Genomic DNA, 18,382 nt, shown 5'->3' with positions numbered 1-18,382 from the left:
ATAAACGTTTAACACTTCATTTTGCTAAAGACCGGAGTTAAACAGACACGCGAAAAGTAGCAAAAGCAGAACACGAAGTATTTGTATGTGGAAGAGTCATCATGTTGGTTTATGTCAAAGAATGTCGTATTTATTTATCTGCATGTGGGACAGTTAGGTTTTAAGGTTTCAAGGTTTCAGCAATGCTTTTGACTTTATTATTGATCTGGAACACACTACACAGAATATTTCAAAGTCGCTACCGAAAACCAAGTTGAAATCTTACTCAGCGATACAGGATTCTCAACACCTCTTCCTTCCCTGTGGGCATCAAACTAAGGAAGACGCAGGGAGAACATGATTAAATGCCTTCTGACCAATAGACTAGCAAGTTCTGTTTCCAAATATCCCGGTCCTTAAGTAACGGAACAGATTTTTGGAAAGAGTATCAATTCTGGGCTAAAGAAATACGTGGGGACACTGGAATCCTCACTGAAAGCTCTAGAAGGAACAGAGATTGAGTGACGTCCATGGTGAGAGGTAGGTACGGAAGGAATGCACTATGGAGGCTGGCCTGTCGGATTTGTCCCTCCCTTCTCTCGTTTTTTTTTTGTTTTGTTTTGTTTTTTTTTTTACATTTACTTATTTTTGAGAGACAGAGAGACAGAGCACGAGCAGCGGAGGGGCAGAGAGAGAGAGGAAGACACAGAATCCGAAGCAGGCTCCAGGCTCCGAGCTGTCAGCACAGAGGCCGATGTGGGGCTCAAACTCACGAACTATGAGATCATGACCTGAGTTGATGTTGGATGCTCAACTGACTGAGCCCCCCAGGCGCCCCAGTGAGCCCAGATACTTTAACTGGGCGGCACGGGATGGATCTGACTGCTCCATCAGTAACCCAGTAATCCAATGGTAAATTGGGTTGCAAAAAATGTCTGCCCTCCTCTGATAAACACAGCGTTTAGCTAGAGAGATGGAAGTTAATCGAATCCTCATGTTTGCTGTTCATTTTCCTTTTAACTGGTAAAAATACTGCCTATAAAAGTTGATGGTCACATTTTCAGGGCATTTGTATCTTTTTTTTTTATGATGAAACAGAGAAAATGAATTAGATTTTGAAAAATAAGGTTTATTTGTAGTAACTATCTTTAATAACTGTTTTTATTTTTAACATTTACTGAAATGGTATATGCTTTGTGCTAATGCGGAAGGAGAAGGCTCTTCTTCCCGCTCTAAAATCTCTTCTTTACCACAAAGAGTTCTCACTGCATCGGAACGGAGGCCCTGGAATGCTCGCAGAAGGGTCTGGGCCGGCCGGCTGGGATCAGGCAGCAGGCTCCCCTCTGCTCAATCAGGTAGCTGCAATAGGGAGTCTAGTTCTAAATAGTAGAAGCAAAGTCTATATATTAGAAAAATAAAGAGAGGGAATATAACAAACTGCTTCAAAATACGTGTCTGAGGTGAGAAACAGCTTGTACTTTTATGCTGTGGCAGCTTCCAGAAGAAATCTTCTTTGGGTTTTAATCTTCGGGTTCGTATCTGGAAAGAGATAAGAAAATTCAGGGAAGACCATAACGTCATGATACTTTTTGTCGTTGTCGTCGTTACCAAATGAGTTTACGCGAAACATCTCTGGTGACCAAACCAGCAACGTTGCGTTTTTCACTCGAAGTCACTGCTCCGGTGGGAGCCGGGCCCGGTCAAGGCAGTGTGACGGTGACGCGGAGGCGGCTCTGGCAGCAGGTGGGAGAAAGGGGCAACCGAGTGTGAAGATGCTTCTGGACTCTAAGTCTCTACAGCTGGCGCTTAGACCCACGGCAGCTTAGCACAGCAGAAACTCAGTAACCACCCGAACTGTCAGGTGGACGCAGGGTGCTGATACGACCACGCGAGAAGGTTAACCAACCCCCTTTTCTAAAGAACCAGATCTTGGATTTACTTTACAGCTCTGTTCCCCTGGAATCCAGGTAACATGTCGGCTGAGTTTCCAGGTGAACCCGCTGAGGACAGAAAGGAGCCTGAAGAGCAGACCACATCCGGATCGGGACGGCTGTGGGTGCACCGTGACCGCGTGGTGGGGGCCACGGCTGCAGGCGTCCCCCCACGTGGTGAGCTCCCGGAACCGGACACGGCCCTCCCTGGGTGTCACGTGGAACATGAACTCCTAGGCCACGCCGGCTACGGCGCCCATCTGCAGGGACCGCATTCTCTGGCACCTCAACTGTCACGGAGGGCACAGTGTGGCCGGGTCTTAGGCTCCTGTGAGAACACTCCTGAGGAGAAACGCCAAGGCCGCCCGTAAGCTGGCTGGGTTTCCTTTCTGATATCCTGCTTAAATGACCGTTGCCAAGAGCGGCCTATCGTAACCGTGTGTCTGAAGTTCCAGCCCTGGCGGGCAGTACGGACAACGCTTTCCTCAGACGCAGGCTTCTGGACTAAATGACAGAGCAGCTAACTACCCACTGGCCTGACCTCTCCGGACACAGGCTGAGATTTCACGAAGAACAAACATCAACCCGGCAGTGATGCAAACCCGAGAGCCGCGCGGGATCAGCAAGGCTTACTTGGCCAATCTTCTCCTCAGGTCTTTGATTTGGTCATTCTTCCTGGTGAGAATCTCTTTCATGTTTCGATAAGCTGCTGTCTGTTGGAATTTCTTGTCTAATTCCTGTGTGGTGAAAAAGGTCAGCCTTTTCTGAGAAACGGCGAAGGAGAGAAAGAACCACCTGATAAAAACGTACATTTTGGCTTTATTTTTACTAGTATTCTGCTTATGTTATTTTCTAATTTCTTTTTAAAATTTCCTTACGTAACATTAAGATTGTTCGAACTTAAAAATACATTCCTTCAAACGAGAAGTCAAAGAGCAACACTGTCAACCCATAACCGTGTACAATGTTAGCGCAGGACTGAAGCACACTGTGCCCTAGACGTGGGACGTCTGTTTGAGACAGTAAACTCATTCTCAGGTGAAATAAGCATGAGCTTTTCCCCAAATCCCCAAGTAGTGTCAGTATTCTGGGAGGAGAATTTTTCATTCAGTTACATTTTAGCCCCTGTATGCTTAAGAGTCTCATCCTTAAACTGAAGAACAGTTTTCTATGCATTTCATATAAGTTAAGAGCAAGGCATAGTATCCTTTAAAGTTTGTTTGTTTGTTTGTTTTTGGAGAGAGAGAGAGAGAGACAGAGCGAGCAAGGGAGGGGCAGAGAGGAGAGAGAGAATCCCAAGCAGGCTCTGCACTGTCAGCACGGAGCCTGATGCGGGGCTCGAACTCACAAACCGTGAGATCGTGACCTGAGCCGAATCCGAGAGCCGGACGCTTCACCAACGGAGCCCCCAGGTGCCTCGAGGCATAGAATCCTTTAAAGAGAAGTCACCTATCCCTCTGCCAGGCAACGTGGGGATGGGCATCGCAGGGCACAGGGCAGCACACGTAAGCCGTCCGTGCAGGAGTATTTTACCAAACCAGAGGAAGGAGTGGAGATTTTTTTATTTCCACAGATAGTTTAGTGCCAAAGACAGAAGATTCTCTCAATGCCCAGAAATGATTGATCTCTAACACGCACTGGCTGACACCTTGAGAAAAAACAAGGTAAATCCGCAGCTGTCCTCCAGCATCTCCCTCAGCTCCCCCTCCTCCCCACTTGGGCAGACACACGCGGACAAGTCTGACCTTTTCAGCCATGCTCAGCTGCTCCTGGACCCTGAGTAGGTCGTGCTTGGCTGTTGCCAGATTCTCCTCCAGGGACTTCTGGTTTTCTGTCTTGTCGTTAAGTGTCTTCTGAAACTCACTCTTTAAAGCAGCAACTGTGTTTTCCAGGTCGTTCAAGTCTTGGGCCTTTATAAAATCCTACGGAAAACACACGCACTGACATAATTTCACGTTGACATCCGAACCGGCAACTGTTCTACGACAGTCATTCAACCTCGTGACATGAGAGCAAATGTTTTGGGCATGCACGTCGGCCTCCCCGGCCGGCCTGGGTACGCTCCAGATCCCTGAGGGTCGCCGGTGCGCCCAGTCACCCTCGGCCCTAGAGCACGCTGTCCTGCACACGGCAGATGCTCAGTGGCCGCTGATCTCCAAATCTGCGAATTGTCATGTATGCGTTGCTGGAACTCCACAGAGGGACAGGAGAGAGGTGAGATCTCAAATCTGACAAGGTTGTGTGTGCCCTGGGGTAGGGAGGGCGGACGGGTTTCTGTTTGGAAAAGTCAACTTAGAAAACATCCTGAAGAAATGTTGAGTAACACAGATGGCAAAATAATCAACTTAATACGAAAACTTTCTATCAAAAATTTAATAGACGTAGGTCTTAGTCATTATTTACATTAAAATATCATGAGAGCCTAATTAATGCTTACTGGTTATACGGTTTGCTAAATGTAGAAGATCTTAAGTTTTTGTTTTTTAAAGAAATATGCATGTTTGCACACCCTGTCGGCACAACAAAAAGCAGCTGGATCTTGTTTTTGACCGGATAAACTTATAACGGAAAAAGCTGTATTACTAGGCCAGGAAAATGGTCGATAATTGCTAAATATGAAGACGGAACAGAACTACCAACGACAAACTCCTCACTCACGTTTGAAGTCTGGTCCTTACGAAGGTTTTATTTCTGCACAGCTAGTGAAAGCGTGCACATATTTTCTTTTGCCCAGATCTTAAAAGTAGTTTTAAGAGAAATTCTTCATCCAAAAATGTTTGCAATTGTTTTGAGAAATTATGAAGCTGCTCTGGAGTGTTTAGCTCTGTTTTCTAAATCTACAGTCCTTGATACAGGATTGAAAATCATAGATCTCTCCTTTGTTATTTTTGTAGCCATCTAAGAATTATCCTATTTTATTTTTACTTATTATTTTTTTATCATTTTGTAAATGTTTATTTTTGAGAGAGACAGAGCACGAGGCGCGGGGAGGGGCAGAGACACAGAATCCGAAGCAGGCTCCAGGCTCCTAGCTGTCAGCACACAGCCCCACCAGGGGCTCGAACTCATGAATCATGAGATCTTGACCTGAGCCGAAATCGGACGCTTAACCGACTGCCACCCAGGTGCCCCAGAATTATCCTATTTTAAAGACGTCTCCAGATGAAATGACGTCATGGCTGAGATTTGCCTCAAAGAAACGTGAAGGGAGGGGCGATGGGGAGGAAGCGGGAAGGCAGCCTGGCCAACCCCAGGGGACAGGGAAGCCGAGTGACGGGCACCGGGGTGCATGACACCGTACCCTCTACTTCCGTATGAGTTTGAAGTTTTCCATAAGGAAACCATAGAAGTGCAATGAAGCAAGTCGGGGACCGTTTGGCGGACATCAGCAATGACGGTACAACCACTGGAAAAGCTGGGGCTACGCTGAAAACTCCCTCCAGCGGCCCCGCTGACAGGAAGTCTGTGGCAGCGTCTAGCGTCCACGGCAAGGCCACCTGTGCACGCGAGAACCTCCCGCCGGCAGAGCCATCCTCGGCCACGCCCCTCGGACGGGCCTGGAGAGCCACCACCGGATTTGGGTGCGTTACACGAGTGCCACCAGACGGAGGCGGGTTTGAAGACGCAGACCGAGTAAATTCACCCTATTCTGTCACACTCGCCAAAGGCCGACTTAATCAGAAGTTCTATATAACTTCAAATATATAACGCCAAGTACCAATCCAATGAACTAAAAACCCCTCCTTTCGTCATTTCCTTTCCCCCCATTGTAGTTGGAAGGTCAAGGTAAAAGGGAGAAGAGCTAAAAAAAAAATAAACTTGAGAGTATCCCGTATGCTGGCGGGCTCTGGGGACCGTGAGGCGGGTGAGCGGTGGGCCTGCCCCTTCGGCCCTCTCCCGGCCTTCCCTGGACAGGGATGTCCCCCTGCAGGACCGTGGTGGCATCCCTCTCAGGGAGTGGCAGAGGAGGGGCAGAACGAACAGTAACTAAGGCTTCGCGTTAAGGTTGCACTTTTAGTCTATTTATTCTTTTAGAAAACCACGACAAAGATAGCTAAAACTTATTCCGCCTCTTCAAAAAATGGAAGGGTAACTGACGTGTAATGTCCTATCAGCCTCAGGCAGACATCGTATTCATCCGAGATTTCTGTACCGCTCAAAGTGATCCTCGTGACAAGCGTGGTTACCAACTGTCACAAGACCATTACAGTGTCATCGACTGCACTTCAAACGTCTTTCACCTTTTGATTTCCTTGGTCAAGCTGTAAGTCCTGCAGTGCTCTTTCCAGTTTTGACTTCTCATCTAATGCCTGTGTTGCCTGTAATCAGATTTAAACAAAACACCCTCAGTATTCATTCTGTAAGCAGCCCTTTCAAGAATTTTGGTGAAGTATTTCTCCGTTACCTGTATTTCAATGGTCTTCAGCCTCGACTTCAATTTCTCATTCTCTTCTTGAAGTCGTTCAATTTCCTTTGTGAGTAAATTCAAGGTTTATTATTTTAGCTACGGTCTTTTCAATACTTGAAGTTGTTTCGCTACAAAGTTCAATTTCAAAACTAAATTTAATTATTTGTCAGCTCAAACATCCGCGTGCCCTGGTTCCTGGTGACATCCAGTCGCACCCAGCCCATTGGCCTCCACAGCTGTGTGTCACTCGTGGTCTCTAAGCCTCTTTCACAGTCTCTCAGGCTCCCTTCAGGCCTCCGTTCTCAGCCTTCTTCCAAAGTCTCCCTCTCCTGCCATCTCTCACCTAGCTGATCCTGCAACTCTTGGGGCTTTTCACGGCCAACACCTGCACTTATCCTAGAAACACAGCCTTTTTTTTTTCTTTTAAAGTTTTAAAATTTTATTTATTTTGAGAGAGAGAGGGAGGGGAGGAGCAGAGAGAGAGGGAGAGAGAATCCCAAGCAGGCTCCACGCTGTCAGCAGAGAGGCTGATGCGGGGTCAGTCTCACAAACGGTAAGATCATGACCTGAGAAGGGGCGCCTGGGTGGCGCAGTCGGTTGAGCGTCCGACTTCAGCCAGGTCACGATCTCGCGGTCCGTGGGTTCGAGCCCCGCGTCGGGCTCTGGGCTGATGGCTCAGAGCCTGGAGCCTGTTTCTGATTCTGTGTCTCCCTCTCTCTCTGCCCCTCCCCCGTTCATGCTCTGTCTCTCTCTGTCCCAAAAAAAAAAAAAAAATTTGAAAAAAAGATCATGACCTGAGCCGAAATCAAGAGTCGGACGCTTAACCGACTGAGCCCCCACCCCAGACACCCCCTAAAAACACAGTCTTTATCAGTGCAACGCTCTACACCCAAGCCGCTAGGCGCTTCTGACTGAACTGGCCAGAGGCCTTGGCTCCAAGCAGCTCCATCCGAGGGTCGGCAGGGAGGCCAGTCCCTACGCTCAACACACGCATCGGGCCCGAGAGCACCGCACTCCGTGCCTAATCACGCCGGCTCCCCTTCCGGCCCTCGCTGCTGCCCACGCCCCCTTTTCTTCCCACAGACAATTTAATCTGCCTTTAACCTTCAGCCCGGCTCAGGAACCACCTTCCCCCAAATCTGTCCTCAACCACTTGGATCCGGAACTGTCTTCTCTGCCACCCTGAGGCACAGACGTTAGCCTTCTCCTATCTGTTTCTAGACTGTTAATTCTCCCTTCTCAATGAGACCACAAGGTTTTGGAGGGCAAGAGACTAGGGACTACACTGCTCTTTATCTAACAGCATCCAGCATAATGTTGGGAACACAGGAGCCATGAAAATTGTTCGTAGATTAGTAATTGATTTTTATTAACCTTCCTGATAAAAAATCCCATCGTTGTTATTGCAGACTGTAAACTTCAAATGTCCGTTAATAAACACTGTCCAAAACGCCATGCCCTTCGCTTCGCCATCAAAAGACACAATTAAGAGCTGCTTCAGACTTTCTGGAAGGTGAGTGCCCTCTCCTGGCCCACTGGAACCACGAAATAAAGTGACTACAGTGGACTGATTATCCTCCATGGACCCGAGCCCCTGTCAAACCCCCCTCCCTCAGGGTCTCCCCCCTACAGTTGTGCAGGCACCGGACGAGAGGGTTTGCCTTTCTCCAAGCGAGGGCAGCGTTACCTTGTTCAGGAGTTCTGTTCCGCCCTCATTTAGTGGAGCAAGCTTTGGCTTCAGGGTATCTAGGATGGGCTGACACAAAAGAAAGAAACCAAACCAAAATCACCACAGAAGAAATCACATGTAATCACTCAACATTTGCACTTTCTTTCTTTTTAAAAAAATTTTTAAGTTTATTTATGAGAGAGAGAGTGGGAGGGGCAGAGAGAGAGAGAGAGAGAGAGAGAGAGGGAGAGGATCCCAAGCAGGCTCCACAGCATCAACACCGAGCCTGAGGTGGGGCTCAAACTCATTACCACGAGACCATGACCTGAGCCAAAGTCGGACGCTCAACTGACTGAGCCACCCAGGCGCCCCTCGACATTGCACTTTCTAAGTGGAAAACACCGTGTAAACATATCCACTGGATGTCAGCTCCACAGGGTGGGTAGGGGTTTTTGTTGGTTTGGTTCTCTGCTACATCCCGTGACTACGACAGTGCCTGGCCCACAGCGCCCAAACACATCAGAAATGCACATGAAACCCACCCTCCCCAAATCCTTTAAAGAGCTACAGACGGAAGGGAAAGGCGGGAAGAAAGGAAGAAGGGAAGGTGCTCGAAGCCAGAGCGGATAGAGGTCCCAGCCTCTGCGGACAGGAATTTTCACCTGTTTCAGGGAGTTGAAACAGATGTGCGCAGGAGCCCGGGTCTGGGAAAAGTGCACGAGTGCAGCTACCCCACAGGCGAAGGAGAACTTGGCCCAAGTTCCCTGGCAGTTTGGCGATGCGCATTAACAAGTGACTCCATGCCCTCTGACCCGGAAACGCGCTCCGGGGGAATAAGTGGCAAATTGATTTGTAAGGAAGGGTATGGCGTATGTCGGTGGATTCAGCTCGGCAGTATCCTTCTATCAGGCGCCAGGGAGCGTTCGGGGTGCGGCTGGTTAAGGGCTCGTGGCAAATACCGAGAATGAGTGAAAAGAGAAGTAGGTCACTGGTCACTACTAGGGTCATCTCCACTGGACAGAGGAGCACAACAGGGCCCGGCTGCCTCAGGCAACCCGCTCAAGGTCACTCGGGGAGAGAGCCAGAGCCGGGACGAATGCCCGTGCTCTGCACCATCTGGGCGAAGAGCTTATATGGCAGGGAGCAGGGTGGACGGCAGGGATCCCGTGTGTGAGTGTGTGTGTGTGAGTGTGTGTGGGGGGGGGGGGGGGGAGACAGAAGCAAGTGTTCACAGTTACTTTTTCCAAAGCTCTCTTTCTTTTGCCTGAAAACAGGAATGTTTGAATTCTGCTCTTGAATTAAACACGTTCCTTTGAGGGTTTGCACTTGTACCTCTGAACCGCTCTGAGCACCTCGAGGATACTAAACGCCGGCCACTAGGGTGTGGGCTTAGGACGACGCCAAATTACCTTTTTATTCGAAGACGTAAATTCTGCTTTTTCGAATTCTGCAACTTGTTCTAATAATTCTCTGGAAGATACAAATGTGAAAAAAAATCCATTTAAAATAGATTTGCATCCCAGACACAGAAGAATAAAACCACTGGCACCGATCTCCCACAACACGCCGGAGAGAACAGAGCACCCTGTCGAAAATGATTCCTAGTTACCAATGGCCCAGAGCCCAACCCAGGGACCCGATTTGAATATTCCACGGCACCTAGGATCGTGCGCCTACTGAGCATACGCTCTAATCGCCAGAACGAAACTACAGTGTTAGTTCAAATCTGGCACAGCTTGCCCTCAATTCCGTATTTCTGAGGTGTTAGAGGGAGACTGCTCTCAGACATGATTTACATCGAGCGTTAGCTAGTGAATGTTCAAGAAACGCAGACTGGCTCTCAGAGTAAGTAGCCTCGGAGACATGGGATTAGTTCATGATACCTACTGAAAAAAAGAGTATCACCCCTACTGGGAAGGAATATGCTGTACCTCTGAGGAAGAAAGCTGGTTCGGGAATGAACCAACCACCTGACTGTTCCCTTTCCCTGCCCCGGTGTGGTCCCAGTCTGGATCCCGGGGGTGGCCCACGCGGGCGCCTGGGAGGGGACGTGGTAACCACTCTCCCAAGCTTACTGTGGCGCTTTCTCCAAGTTTTCTCAGCAGCTCTCCCTGGCGGCCAGTGGACTGAACCGGTTTTCCTCCCCGGTTCAGGAAGGCCATCCCAGGGTGGTTCACCAATCTCTGCCGCCGTGCCTGGGGGCGGTCAGTCTTTCCTCATTTCTGGCCCGGCTTCTCTTAGACTAAGTTTGAATTTCATTTTACTTTTTTTTTTTTTCTAGTTTTGAATTTTTTTTCACGTTTATTCATTTTTGAGAGACAGAGACAGAGCAAGAGAGGAAGGGGCAGAAAGAGAGGGAGACACAGAATCCGAAGCAGGCTCCAGGCTCCGAGCTGTCAGCACAGAGCCCGACGCGGGGCTCGGACCCACGGACCATGAGATCATGACCTGAGCAGAAGTCGGATGCTTAACCGACTGAGCCACCCAGGCACCCCTACTTTATTTGTTGTTGTTAATGTTTATTTATTAATTTTAAGAGAGAAAGAGAATGAGGGTGTGCATGTGCGAGTGGGGAGGTGGGTAGGAGCAGAGAGGGAGAAAGAGACACATGACAGAGAGAGAGAGAGAGAGAGAGAGAGAGAGAGAGGCAAAGAGAGAGACCGAGAGAGACAGAGAATCCCAAGCAGATTCTTGTCAGTGCAGAGCCTGACGTGGGGCTCGAACCCATGAATTGTGAGATCATGACTGAGCTGAAAACAAGAGTCAGATGCTTGACCGACTGAGTCACCCAGGCACCCCCTCCTTTTACCTTGTTTAAATTAATGAGCTCTTTGATACCTTCGAGATTACAAAACAGTTTTGTTTTTTGTTTACATTTCCTATTTTAAAGTAAGTGTATAACTTAAAACGTAATTATAGAAAAAACTGCAATCCTCCCGGTCTGGATTGACGGTATTCGAATTCATCTTTCAGTTGTTTCATAATCTTCATCCCCTCATCGACCTATTATGTCTAAAGACTCATTATAATACAATGCGACCAACAAAGAAATGGGCAGGGATCATTAGTAACAGCCCGAAAAGCAATTCCATGAATCTCAAACGCCTCTGTAACACCCGGGATTCGGAGAAACAGAATTCTGAAGGGGACACCGAGCGGCGCCTAAGAGATCACTCGGTGGGTACCCAGAGGCCGTCCTGCTGCCCACCCCACGCTTCCTCAGGCCCCGGCCCTGGATCAGAAGCGGTGCACACGTTCGCTAACTTCTGAGACCGTGCTGGGGCCTCAACCGTCCTAGCCGCAGAGGCGCAGGTGTCACCTGTTTTCAAGTTCCGAGATGTCCGTCTGCAGCTTGAGGTACCACTTCTCGGCTTGGAAGAAGAGCTGCCGCAGGAGTAACACGTTGGTGTGCGCCGTGTTGATGAGCTCAGACTCCACCTCGCTGTAGACCACGGCCTGCAGCCCGCTCAGGACCTCGGACACCTCGTCCACGGTGAAGGTCTCCTCCACTAGCCTGCGGAACAACCACAGTCCCAGACTTCCGGATGAACAACCCAAACCGTTTACAGAACAAAACAAGACTAAGAGACCCACATTCGGGTCAACCGAGGGGGTGACGGGGTTATTGGGAAAATCTCTTCGGGAACGATCTTCTTTATGAATAAACCGTGCTGAAGATACCTGAAGCTCAGTTCACTTTTGGTGTCCGTCTGAACGACCCAATTGCGGGTGTACGTGCCCTCTAATACAAAGTAGGTGCTCAGAAACATTCCCCCGAACGTTTACTTTTTTCTTTACGTTCTCGGTTGAAACATGTTTTTATTTTAATCTCCGCTAAAATCAGTCTCCTCACATTTAGCAGTTTCGAGAGTCCCCTAGAAGGTAGTGTTTTTCCTGTCCTTTCCCTTTGTCTAGCATTTCAATAATTGTATGAACTACTCCAATGGTAGCAAATGATTATAAGAAAATAGTTATGTGCTGCTTCTCTTGGCATTCCTTTTTTTTTAAGTTTATTTATTTATTTTGAGAGAGCCAGAGACAGTGTGAGCAGGGGAGGGGCAGAGAGAGAGGCAGAGAGAATCCCAAGCAGGCTCTGCACTGTCAGCGCAGCCTCCGACACGGGGCTTCAACTCACGAGACCTCGAGATCATGACCTGAGCCGAAGCCGAGAGTTGGACGCTTAGCTGACTGAGCCACCCAGGCGCCCCTTTCTCTTGGCATTCTTGAGGCCCAAATGAAAAAAACAACAAAAAACAACTAACTTATCTTAGGTGCAGCTCCTCTGAGCACTGACCATTCCCTAAAAAGGAAGCCATCATCAACAACAGCATTAAAACCCACTCTCCCACAGGGAAGGTTTAAGTTGGGAGGGACCTCAGAGCCATTTTCTTCAACCCCCTGGCGTTCCAGATGGGGGCGGGGGATGCAGGCTCAGAAGGCAGGGGTGACATGGCCCTGGTCCCACGGTGGGGGTGACTCAAGCCCACAATCATTTCTGGGAGTCTCAGCAACATGCCCAACAGCCGAATCCCGAAAAAGCTCCTAATTTAAAGGACAGTTTGACAGTAAGACCGTCTCTCCCCTCCTGGCCCCAACCCTCAGCCGCTCAGGGGACAGGAGTTGATGGCCCCATCACTCCTCACTTCCAAAAGGACAGAATTAAGAGCCCACCAGTTTGACCAGAGTTATACTCAAGTTAGTAGTATTTGTTACCATTCTTCAATGTTTCATTTAGCCAGAATGAGCCAGTCTAAAAAAACCACAACTTCAACTATTTTTGGGGAACACCCTTATTCAATACATCAACCATCTTCCTCTATTCTTTAGTAGAACAAACCAAATCTGCTTCCACTTTTTTTTTTTTGGCAACCCAAGTTCATGGTTATGAACAGCAATTAAGGCACTCGCTGTATAAAGTGAGTGACGAAGTATCTTCCGTGGCTCACAGCCGGGCCAGTGCAATTGTTGCTTTCATCTGCTGGGGGTCAGGAGACCAGCTGACCAGGTTACATCGGTGGGTCGAACACGTAACGGTCTACAGCTGGTGGCGTCCCCTATCGTGTGCCGCGCGTGGCTTTGCGACACGTGTGGCTCACGCGGAGGCCTTTCTCATTTCCATCTCATCTGACATTTAACCGTGCCAAAGTCTGATCCCCGAGTAATCTGGGGTCTCTTTACTACTTAGTCCTTTCCTTTCATTGGTTTCCCTATGTTTCTCCAGATCAAATATGAATTTTCCACGGACTTTAATTACATCCCACGACAGGCTCAACCAAACTAATGATCATCTCTTGCCGTATACCCACGAACAGTGTCGGTACCAGCGCAAGCTTTCTGTGGTTTCCTGCTGTTTTCCCCCCTCCCAGGTCTTCAGTATCAACAGCGTAGGTGTCTTCTTGCTAACTGCCACACCTCATGGCTCGAATCCTTTCATTAATAGCTCAGGTAATCCAAGTTCTGGGATCTTTAATACAGCAAGGCAATCAATCATTAACCTACAAGCACTTCACCATTTCCTGACGGCCCTTTAGAAACTTTGCAATCTCATCATTATCCTATGTGTACGTTTGGTAACAGATTGCTCCCACCACAACCCGGTTTCCCGAATTTCACCTATCCACGGGGCTTGGTGGAGTCACTCTCAGGGGGGACCCGATCATGATAATCCCGGCAATGGTTCGTATGGCCTCCGCAGCCATATCCCCACACCGGATACCGGAAAGGATCCAGGTTTCCCCTGGGGTTCCCTTTGAGTCCTCTGATACCTGCTCTCCTTGAGGTCTTGGAAGCAGGAATCGACAGTTTTGAGTCTCAAGCCTCTTCTGGAACGAGCAAAACGCATGTAGTTAATAACTTCGTTTTGATGGTGTTCATTTAGGCCCAACTCTGCCTAAAAGAGAGAAAAGCAGATGTTAGTCTTGGAGGTGTGATGAAGGAACCAACGATGAAGATACAGAAGGGACTGCCACATGTCCACCAAATTCCATTCTTCCCTTCCTCCCGGGGAAATGGCTGCCCAACTGGAGGACGCTTCCCAGCCCTTCCTGCGGCCACTCGATTGCTGCTCAGTACTGGATGTGAGCGGAAGAGGTGAAGCCTACTCCAGAGCATGGGCCTTCCGACAGGGTCGGGTCTTTGCCGCACCTATTTCCCTGAGACCTGGAGCGGGGTGGGGGGGGTGGCTCAGCTGAACCTCACAGACAGTGCTCTGGGGGTTGGGTGGACAGCACGATGAAAGGGACCCTTATCCCGACCCAATGTTGTGGAGCAGCACTGACCTACAGACCTAGATGAGCAGGGAAACGGCTGCTAAGTGAGAAACACACTTAGGTATTCTTGAAGCCACTGTTTTTTTGTTTGTTTGTTTGTTTTGATATATATGATAGCGACTTAACCTTACCCTGGCTAATGCAGCTTTAAGAAATGTACTGGGTTTTTGAAATAGTCATGAAGTGGTCTTTATTTTAAACCAGCTGAGAGCTGGACAACTATGAGCTAGAAATTAGTGAAGTTTTGTTGTTGTTTTTTTTTTGTTTTTTTTTTGTTTTTCAGTTTATAGCTATGCTGAAAAGAAAAGGATACTACACAATTGAATATCTAATGTAGGGACTCTATGAGTCAGGAACGATCTTTATTTTAAGAACAATGATCTACCATGGCCTTCCTGTGGGAGACTAAGGTCTAACTTCCAAGCCTCTGTCTCAGACTTGTCACCCTCTCCACAGTGTTGGAAGCAAACACCAAGGCCATCGGGCATGATCTCCTTCAGCCCCCAGTCCCTCACGGTGGCTTTTCTGCATCCACACGGCTCCCCTCTGCAGTCTCAACTTTCTTAGGACGAGGGTCTCTGAAGGTCAGGACCTTGCCCACCTGGTTCCCTAAGGTACCCCCATCCCCGGTACTAAGCACGGGGCCTCACAAGCAACAGACAGGTGGCAACAAATGAACTTAAAGAGCTTTCCTCCTTTTGAAGGTCACTTCTTCATCGGGCCTTAATCGGTTCTTTCAAACTCCTGGAGGACTTTATTTAACCAATTATTCCCCCGTCTCAACATTCCATGGGTTTCTTCCCCCCTTCAGACTACAGGGAAGACTATACATATAAACCTTATTCAAAACCACACAAAACCCCTCAACCCTGAGATTCCCTTTAACTACCCTTGCAATCCCCACCCCTTCTACCCTTGCTATGCCATCACCTAGCCCTTAAACCCATACCTACTCAAATTGCTTTTGTAAAGCTCACCAGCAACCTTTTTTTCTTTTCTTTTTCTCTTTCTTTCTTTCTTCTTCTTCTTTTTTTTTTTTTTTTAGAATTACCGGGGGCTTTTATTTATTTATTTAGAAAACTTTTTAAATTTGGGGCGCCTAGGTGGCTCAGTCGGTTAAGCATCCAACATCGCCCCACGGTGGGCTCTGTGCTGACAGCTCGGGGCCTGGAGCCTCCTTCAGATTCTGTGTCTCCCTCCCTCCCTGCCCCTCCCCCAAGAGAGACTCTGTCTCTCAAAAATAAATAAAACATTAAAAAAATTTTCTTTTAATTTGAGTACAGCTGACACACAATGTTACACTCGTTTCACTGCCGAGGTATTTCAGTGGCCCATGGCAATGGTGCCCCCCAACTCTGGCATCATGCTTTCTTCCGAACCTAACTTTAGGACTGTGCATTGTTCTAAGTACGGCTGCCATGCCATATCCGCTGGAAAGAGGAATGGATCTGTTTCTGCATACAGGCCTGGCCTCTTCAGAACAAGTCAAAACAAAAGAAGTTACACCACCCCAGTTCCTTCAGCTGTACAATGGAGGGCTTGGACTCTTAAAGTCGCTCTCGCATCCGAAAGCTGGATTCCATCACGCTCTCGCTCCTCAACTCGTTGCAGCACACACCTGTTCCTGCCATCAAAGGGGTGTGCGTGTGAAAACTTGGGAGTTTTAGGACCGGAGCGAGAATCCCGCCCTGCGCCGTGCGCTGGCAGCCGTTCCCCGCAGCTCCCCCGACCTTGGAGATGTGACTGGGCCGGGCCCGCCCAGGTAGGGGTGAGGGCTGACCCGACGCGGGGGAGAGAGGCGGCCAGTACGCCGAAGGGGCTTGGGCCTTGGTTAACGGAGCCTCGGCGGCCGGGAGGCCCAGGGGCCCGACTGGGTCCGGCGGCAGCCACGCCCTCCCTCGGCCCCGGCTCGGCGTCTCCTCCGCGCGGGGCGGCGGCGCCCGGCCGGCTACTCACCATGGCGGCGGCGGGGGTCGCAGCCCGGAGGAGCGGGAGAGGCCAGGCGGAGCCCCGTCAAGCGCGGGGATCGCCGCGGGTGGCTGGGCCGCAGAAGATGCGGAGGGCGGGCAGCTTGTTTGGAAGCCTCCGGTTGCTAATGGGAACGGAGACACGTGACCCCAAGTGATGCACTTTTATTGGTCCTCGAGATCACGCGACAGGAAGTGCCGCGTGACCCGCCGACTGCCGCATGCGCATTGGCTTCCAGAGCCCGGAAGTCCCACCTACTCGCGCCACGCCGACTCCGGCGGCCTGTGCCGTTGCCAATGGTAACGGGAGCGGAGAGGCCGCCAGGACCCCCAAGGTCTGGCGCGACCCCCCCCGGTCCTCCCAGACCCCCGGCCACGGAGCCTCGGGTTGCAGGGAAGGGCTGGCGCGCTCTTCCCGGGCTTGGTGATGCCGAGGGCGGTGGCTTGGACGTCTGACTCCCCACCTTTCAGTGGTCTCAGGGGGCCTGGCGTGGGCGCCCAGGACTGACTTCTTGTCTCTCCAGGGGACCCTGCGTGGCTGGGTTAGGCCGGCAGCCCCAGCGCTGCCAGGTGCCAGGATAGAGCTTTGAACGGCCGTCTCCCTGCCACGCTCATCCCTTCCCCCCCGCCCCCCCCCCCCCCCCAGTCCTGGTGAAACTAATAGCACTTTTATCGTTAACAAATAAGCGCAAAAAGATTGATGACAGAGCAGCAAATTTCAAACTGTTATGCCTAGAATCACCAGGGAAGCTTGCTGAACAAATGCTTCCCAGGTCTCACCGCCAGAAAGTGGGAGTCAGGAAGTCTAGCTTGGGGGCTTGGAATCTGCAGTTTTTATCACATAGGAGTGGTCGGGCACCACGCTTTAAGAAACGCTGTCCTAAATCATCAAGGAAATGCAAATCAAAACCGCAAGGAGGTAACACCTCACATCTGTCCGAGTGGCTAGTCCAGTGACAAATACCAAGCGTTGGCCAGGATGTGGAGAAAAAGAAACCCTCGTGCACTGTTGGTGGGAGCGTAAATTGGTACACGGTGCCCTGTGAAAAACAGTATGGGGGTTACTCAAAAATTAAAGACAAATATCCTATGAGCCAGTGATTCCACCGTTGGGTATTACCCAGAGAAAGCCAAAACATTAATTCCAAAAGATATATGCACTCCTGTGTTTATTGCAGCATTATTTACAATAGCCAAGATATAGAAGCAACCCAGTGTCCGCCAACAGATGAATGGATAAAGATAATATGGTACACACATACATATGCGCACTGGAATATTATGCAACCATAAAAAATGACAAGATTTTGTCATTTGGCACAACATGGATGGACCGACAGGGTATTAGGTATGCTAAGTGAAATAAACTACAAGAGAAAGACATAATGCGTAGTATTACTTACATGGAGAATTGGGGAGAAAAAGTCAAACTCCTAGAAACAGAGTAGAAAAGTGCTTGGCGGGGGCTGGGAGGTGGGGGAAAATAAGGAGATGCTGGCAAAAGGGTACAAACTTTCATTTATAAAACGAGTAAGTTCCGAGGATCTAATGTATAACACGTTAACATGGGGACTATAGTTGATAACACTGCATTGGATCATTGGAATTTGCTAGAGTGGAGCTTAAGTGTTCTCACCAAGAAGAAAGAGAAGAAGAGAAAGAGGAAGAAGAAGAAAAGAAAGAAAAATAAAGTAAATGTGTGAGGTGACGAGGGGGTGGCCTTGTTGGTTCATTCAAAGAAGGGAATCCTTTTGCAATGCATATATATAACGAATTATCAAGTTGCACACTAAATATATTAGAATTTTCTTTGTCAATTTTACCTTAGAAAAGCTGAAAGAAAGAGAAAGAAAGGGAGAAAGGAAGAGAAAGAATCTGGGAGACTTAAAACAGAGGAGAGTCCAGAAAGGATTTGACACTCCTGCTTCTATCTGCTTAATCTATGGATACAGAGATGGAGAGCAAAGGCCACGCGTCCAAGTCCTCAGAGGGCTAGGTGGAGGCGTCTGAAGTGGGAGTCTGTGAGAAAGCTAATACAAATATGTTTTCAGGAGAAAAACCAGAGGGCAGGTGTGAACTACTCTGGCCCGGGAGGTGTTAAATCATATTCTGGTTTTGAGAATCTCATTTTGCTTTTCATCTCTTGCCACCTTCATTTA

General features: G+C 49.1%; 1 protein-coding gene across 3 annotated transcripts; it reads right to left on the bottom strand.

The window, feature by feature from the left end:
- Positions 1-1,087: 1,087 nt before the first annotated feature.
- LZTFL1 (leucine zipper transcription factor like 1) lies at positions 1,088-16,369 on the bottom strand. Of its 3 annotated transcripts, none has more exons than XM_027038522.2 (11): positions 16,213-16,369; positions 13,753-13,877; positions 11,307-11,501; positions 9,397-9,457; positions 8,006-8,074; positions 6,316-6,381; positions 6,152-6,229; positions 3,656-3,832; positions 2,544-2,647; positions 1,458-1,518; positions 1,088-1,378 (listed from the first exon to the last, which is right to left on the bottom strand). In XM_027038522.2, the coding sequence occupies exons 1-10, from the start codon at positions 16,213-16,215 to the stop codon at positions 1,500-1,502; spliced, it is 897 nt and encodes a 298-aa protein (XP_026894323.1). In that variant the 5' UTR covers positions 16,216-16,369; the 3' UTR covers positions 1,088-1,378; positions 1,458-1,499. The 3 variants fall into 3 exon arrangements, with proteins under 3 accessions (XP_026894323.1, XP_026894322.1, XP_026894321.1); XM_027038521.2 differs by having other exon boundaries at positions 1,088-1,358; XM_027038520.2 differs by having other exon boundaries at positions 1,088-1,518.
- Positions 16,370-18,382: the final 2,013 nt, after the last annotated feature.

Source organism: Acinonyx jubatus, chromosome A2, assembly GCF_027475565.1.
Source record: "Acinonyx jubatus isolate Ajub_Pintada_27869175 chromosome A2, VMU_Ajub_asm_v1.0, whole genome shotgun sequence".
In the NCBI taxonomy this organism is placed as follows: domain Eukaryota; kingdom Metazoa; phylum Chordata; class Mammalia; order Carnivora; family Felidae; genus Acinonyx; species Acinonyx jubatus.
The sequence above is the reverse complement of the archived record's forward strand: the minus strand, read 5'-3'. Positions and strand labels throughout refer to the sequence as shown.

Coding starts and splice junctions, on each gene's coding strand:
- LZTFL1 (XM_027038520.2), bottom strand. Junction 6,382..8,005: donor GAACAGAACTCCTGAACAAG/GTAACGCTGCCC, acceptor TTACTCACAAAG/GAAATTGAACGACTTCAAGA. Junction 2,648..3,655: donor AGCTGAGCATGGCTGAAAAG/GTCAGACTTGTC, acceptor TTCACCACACAG/GAATTAGACAAGAAATTCCA.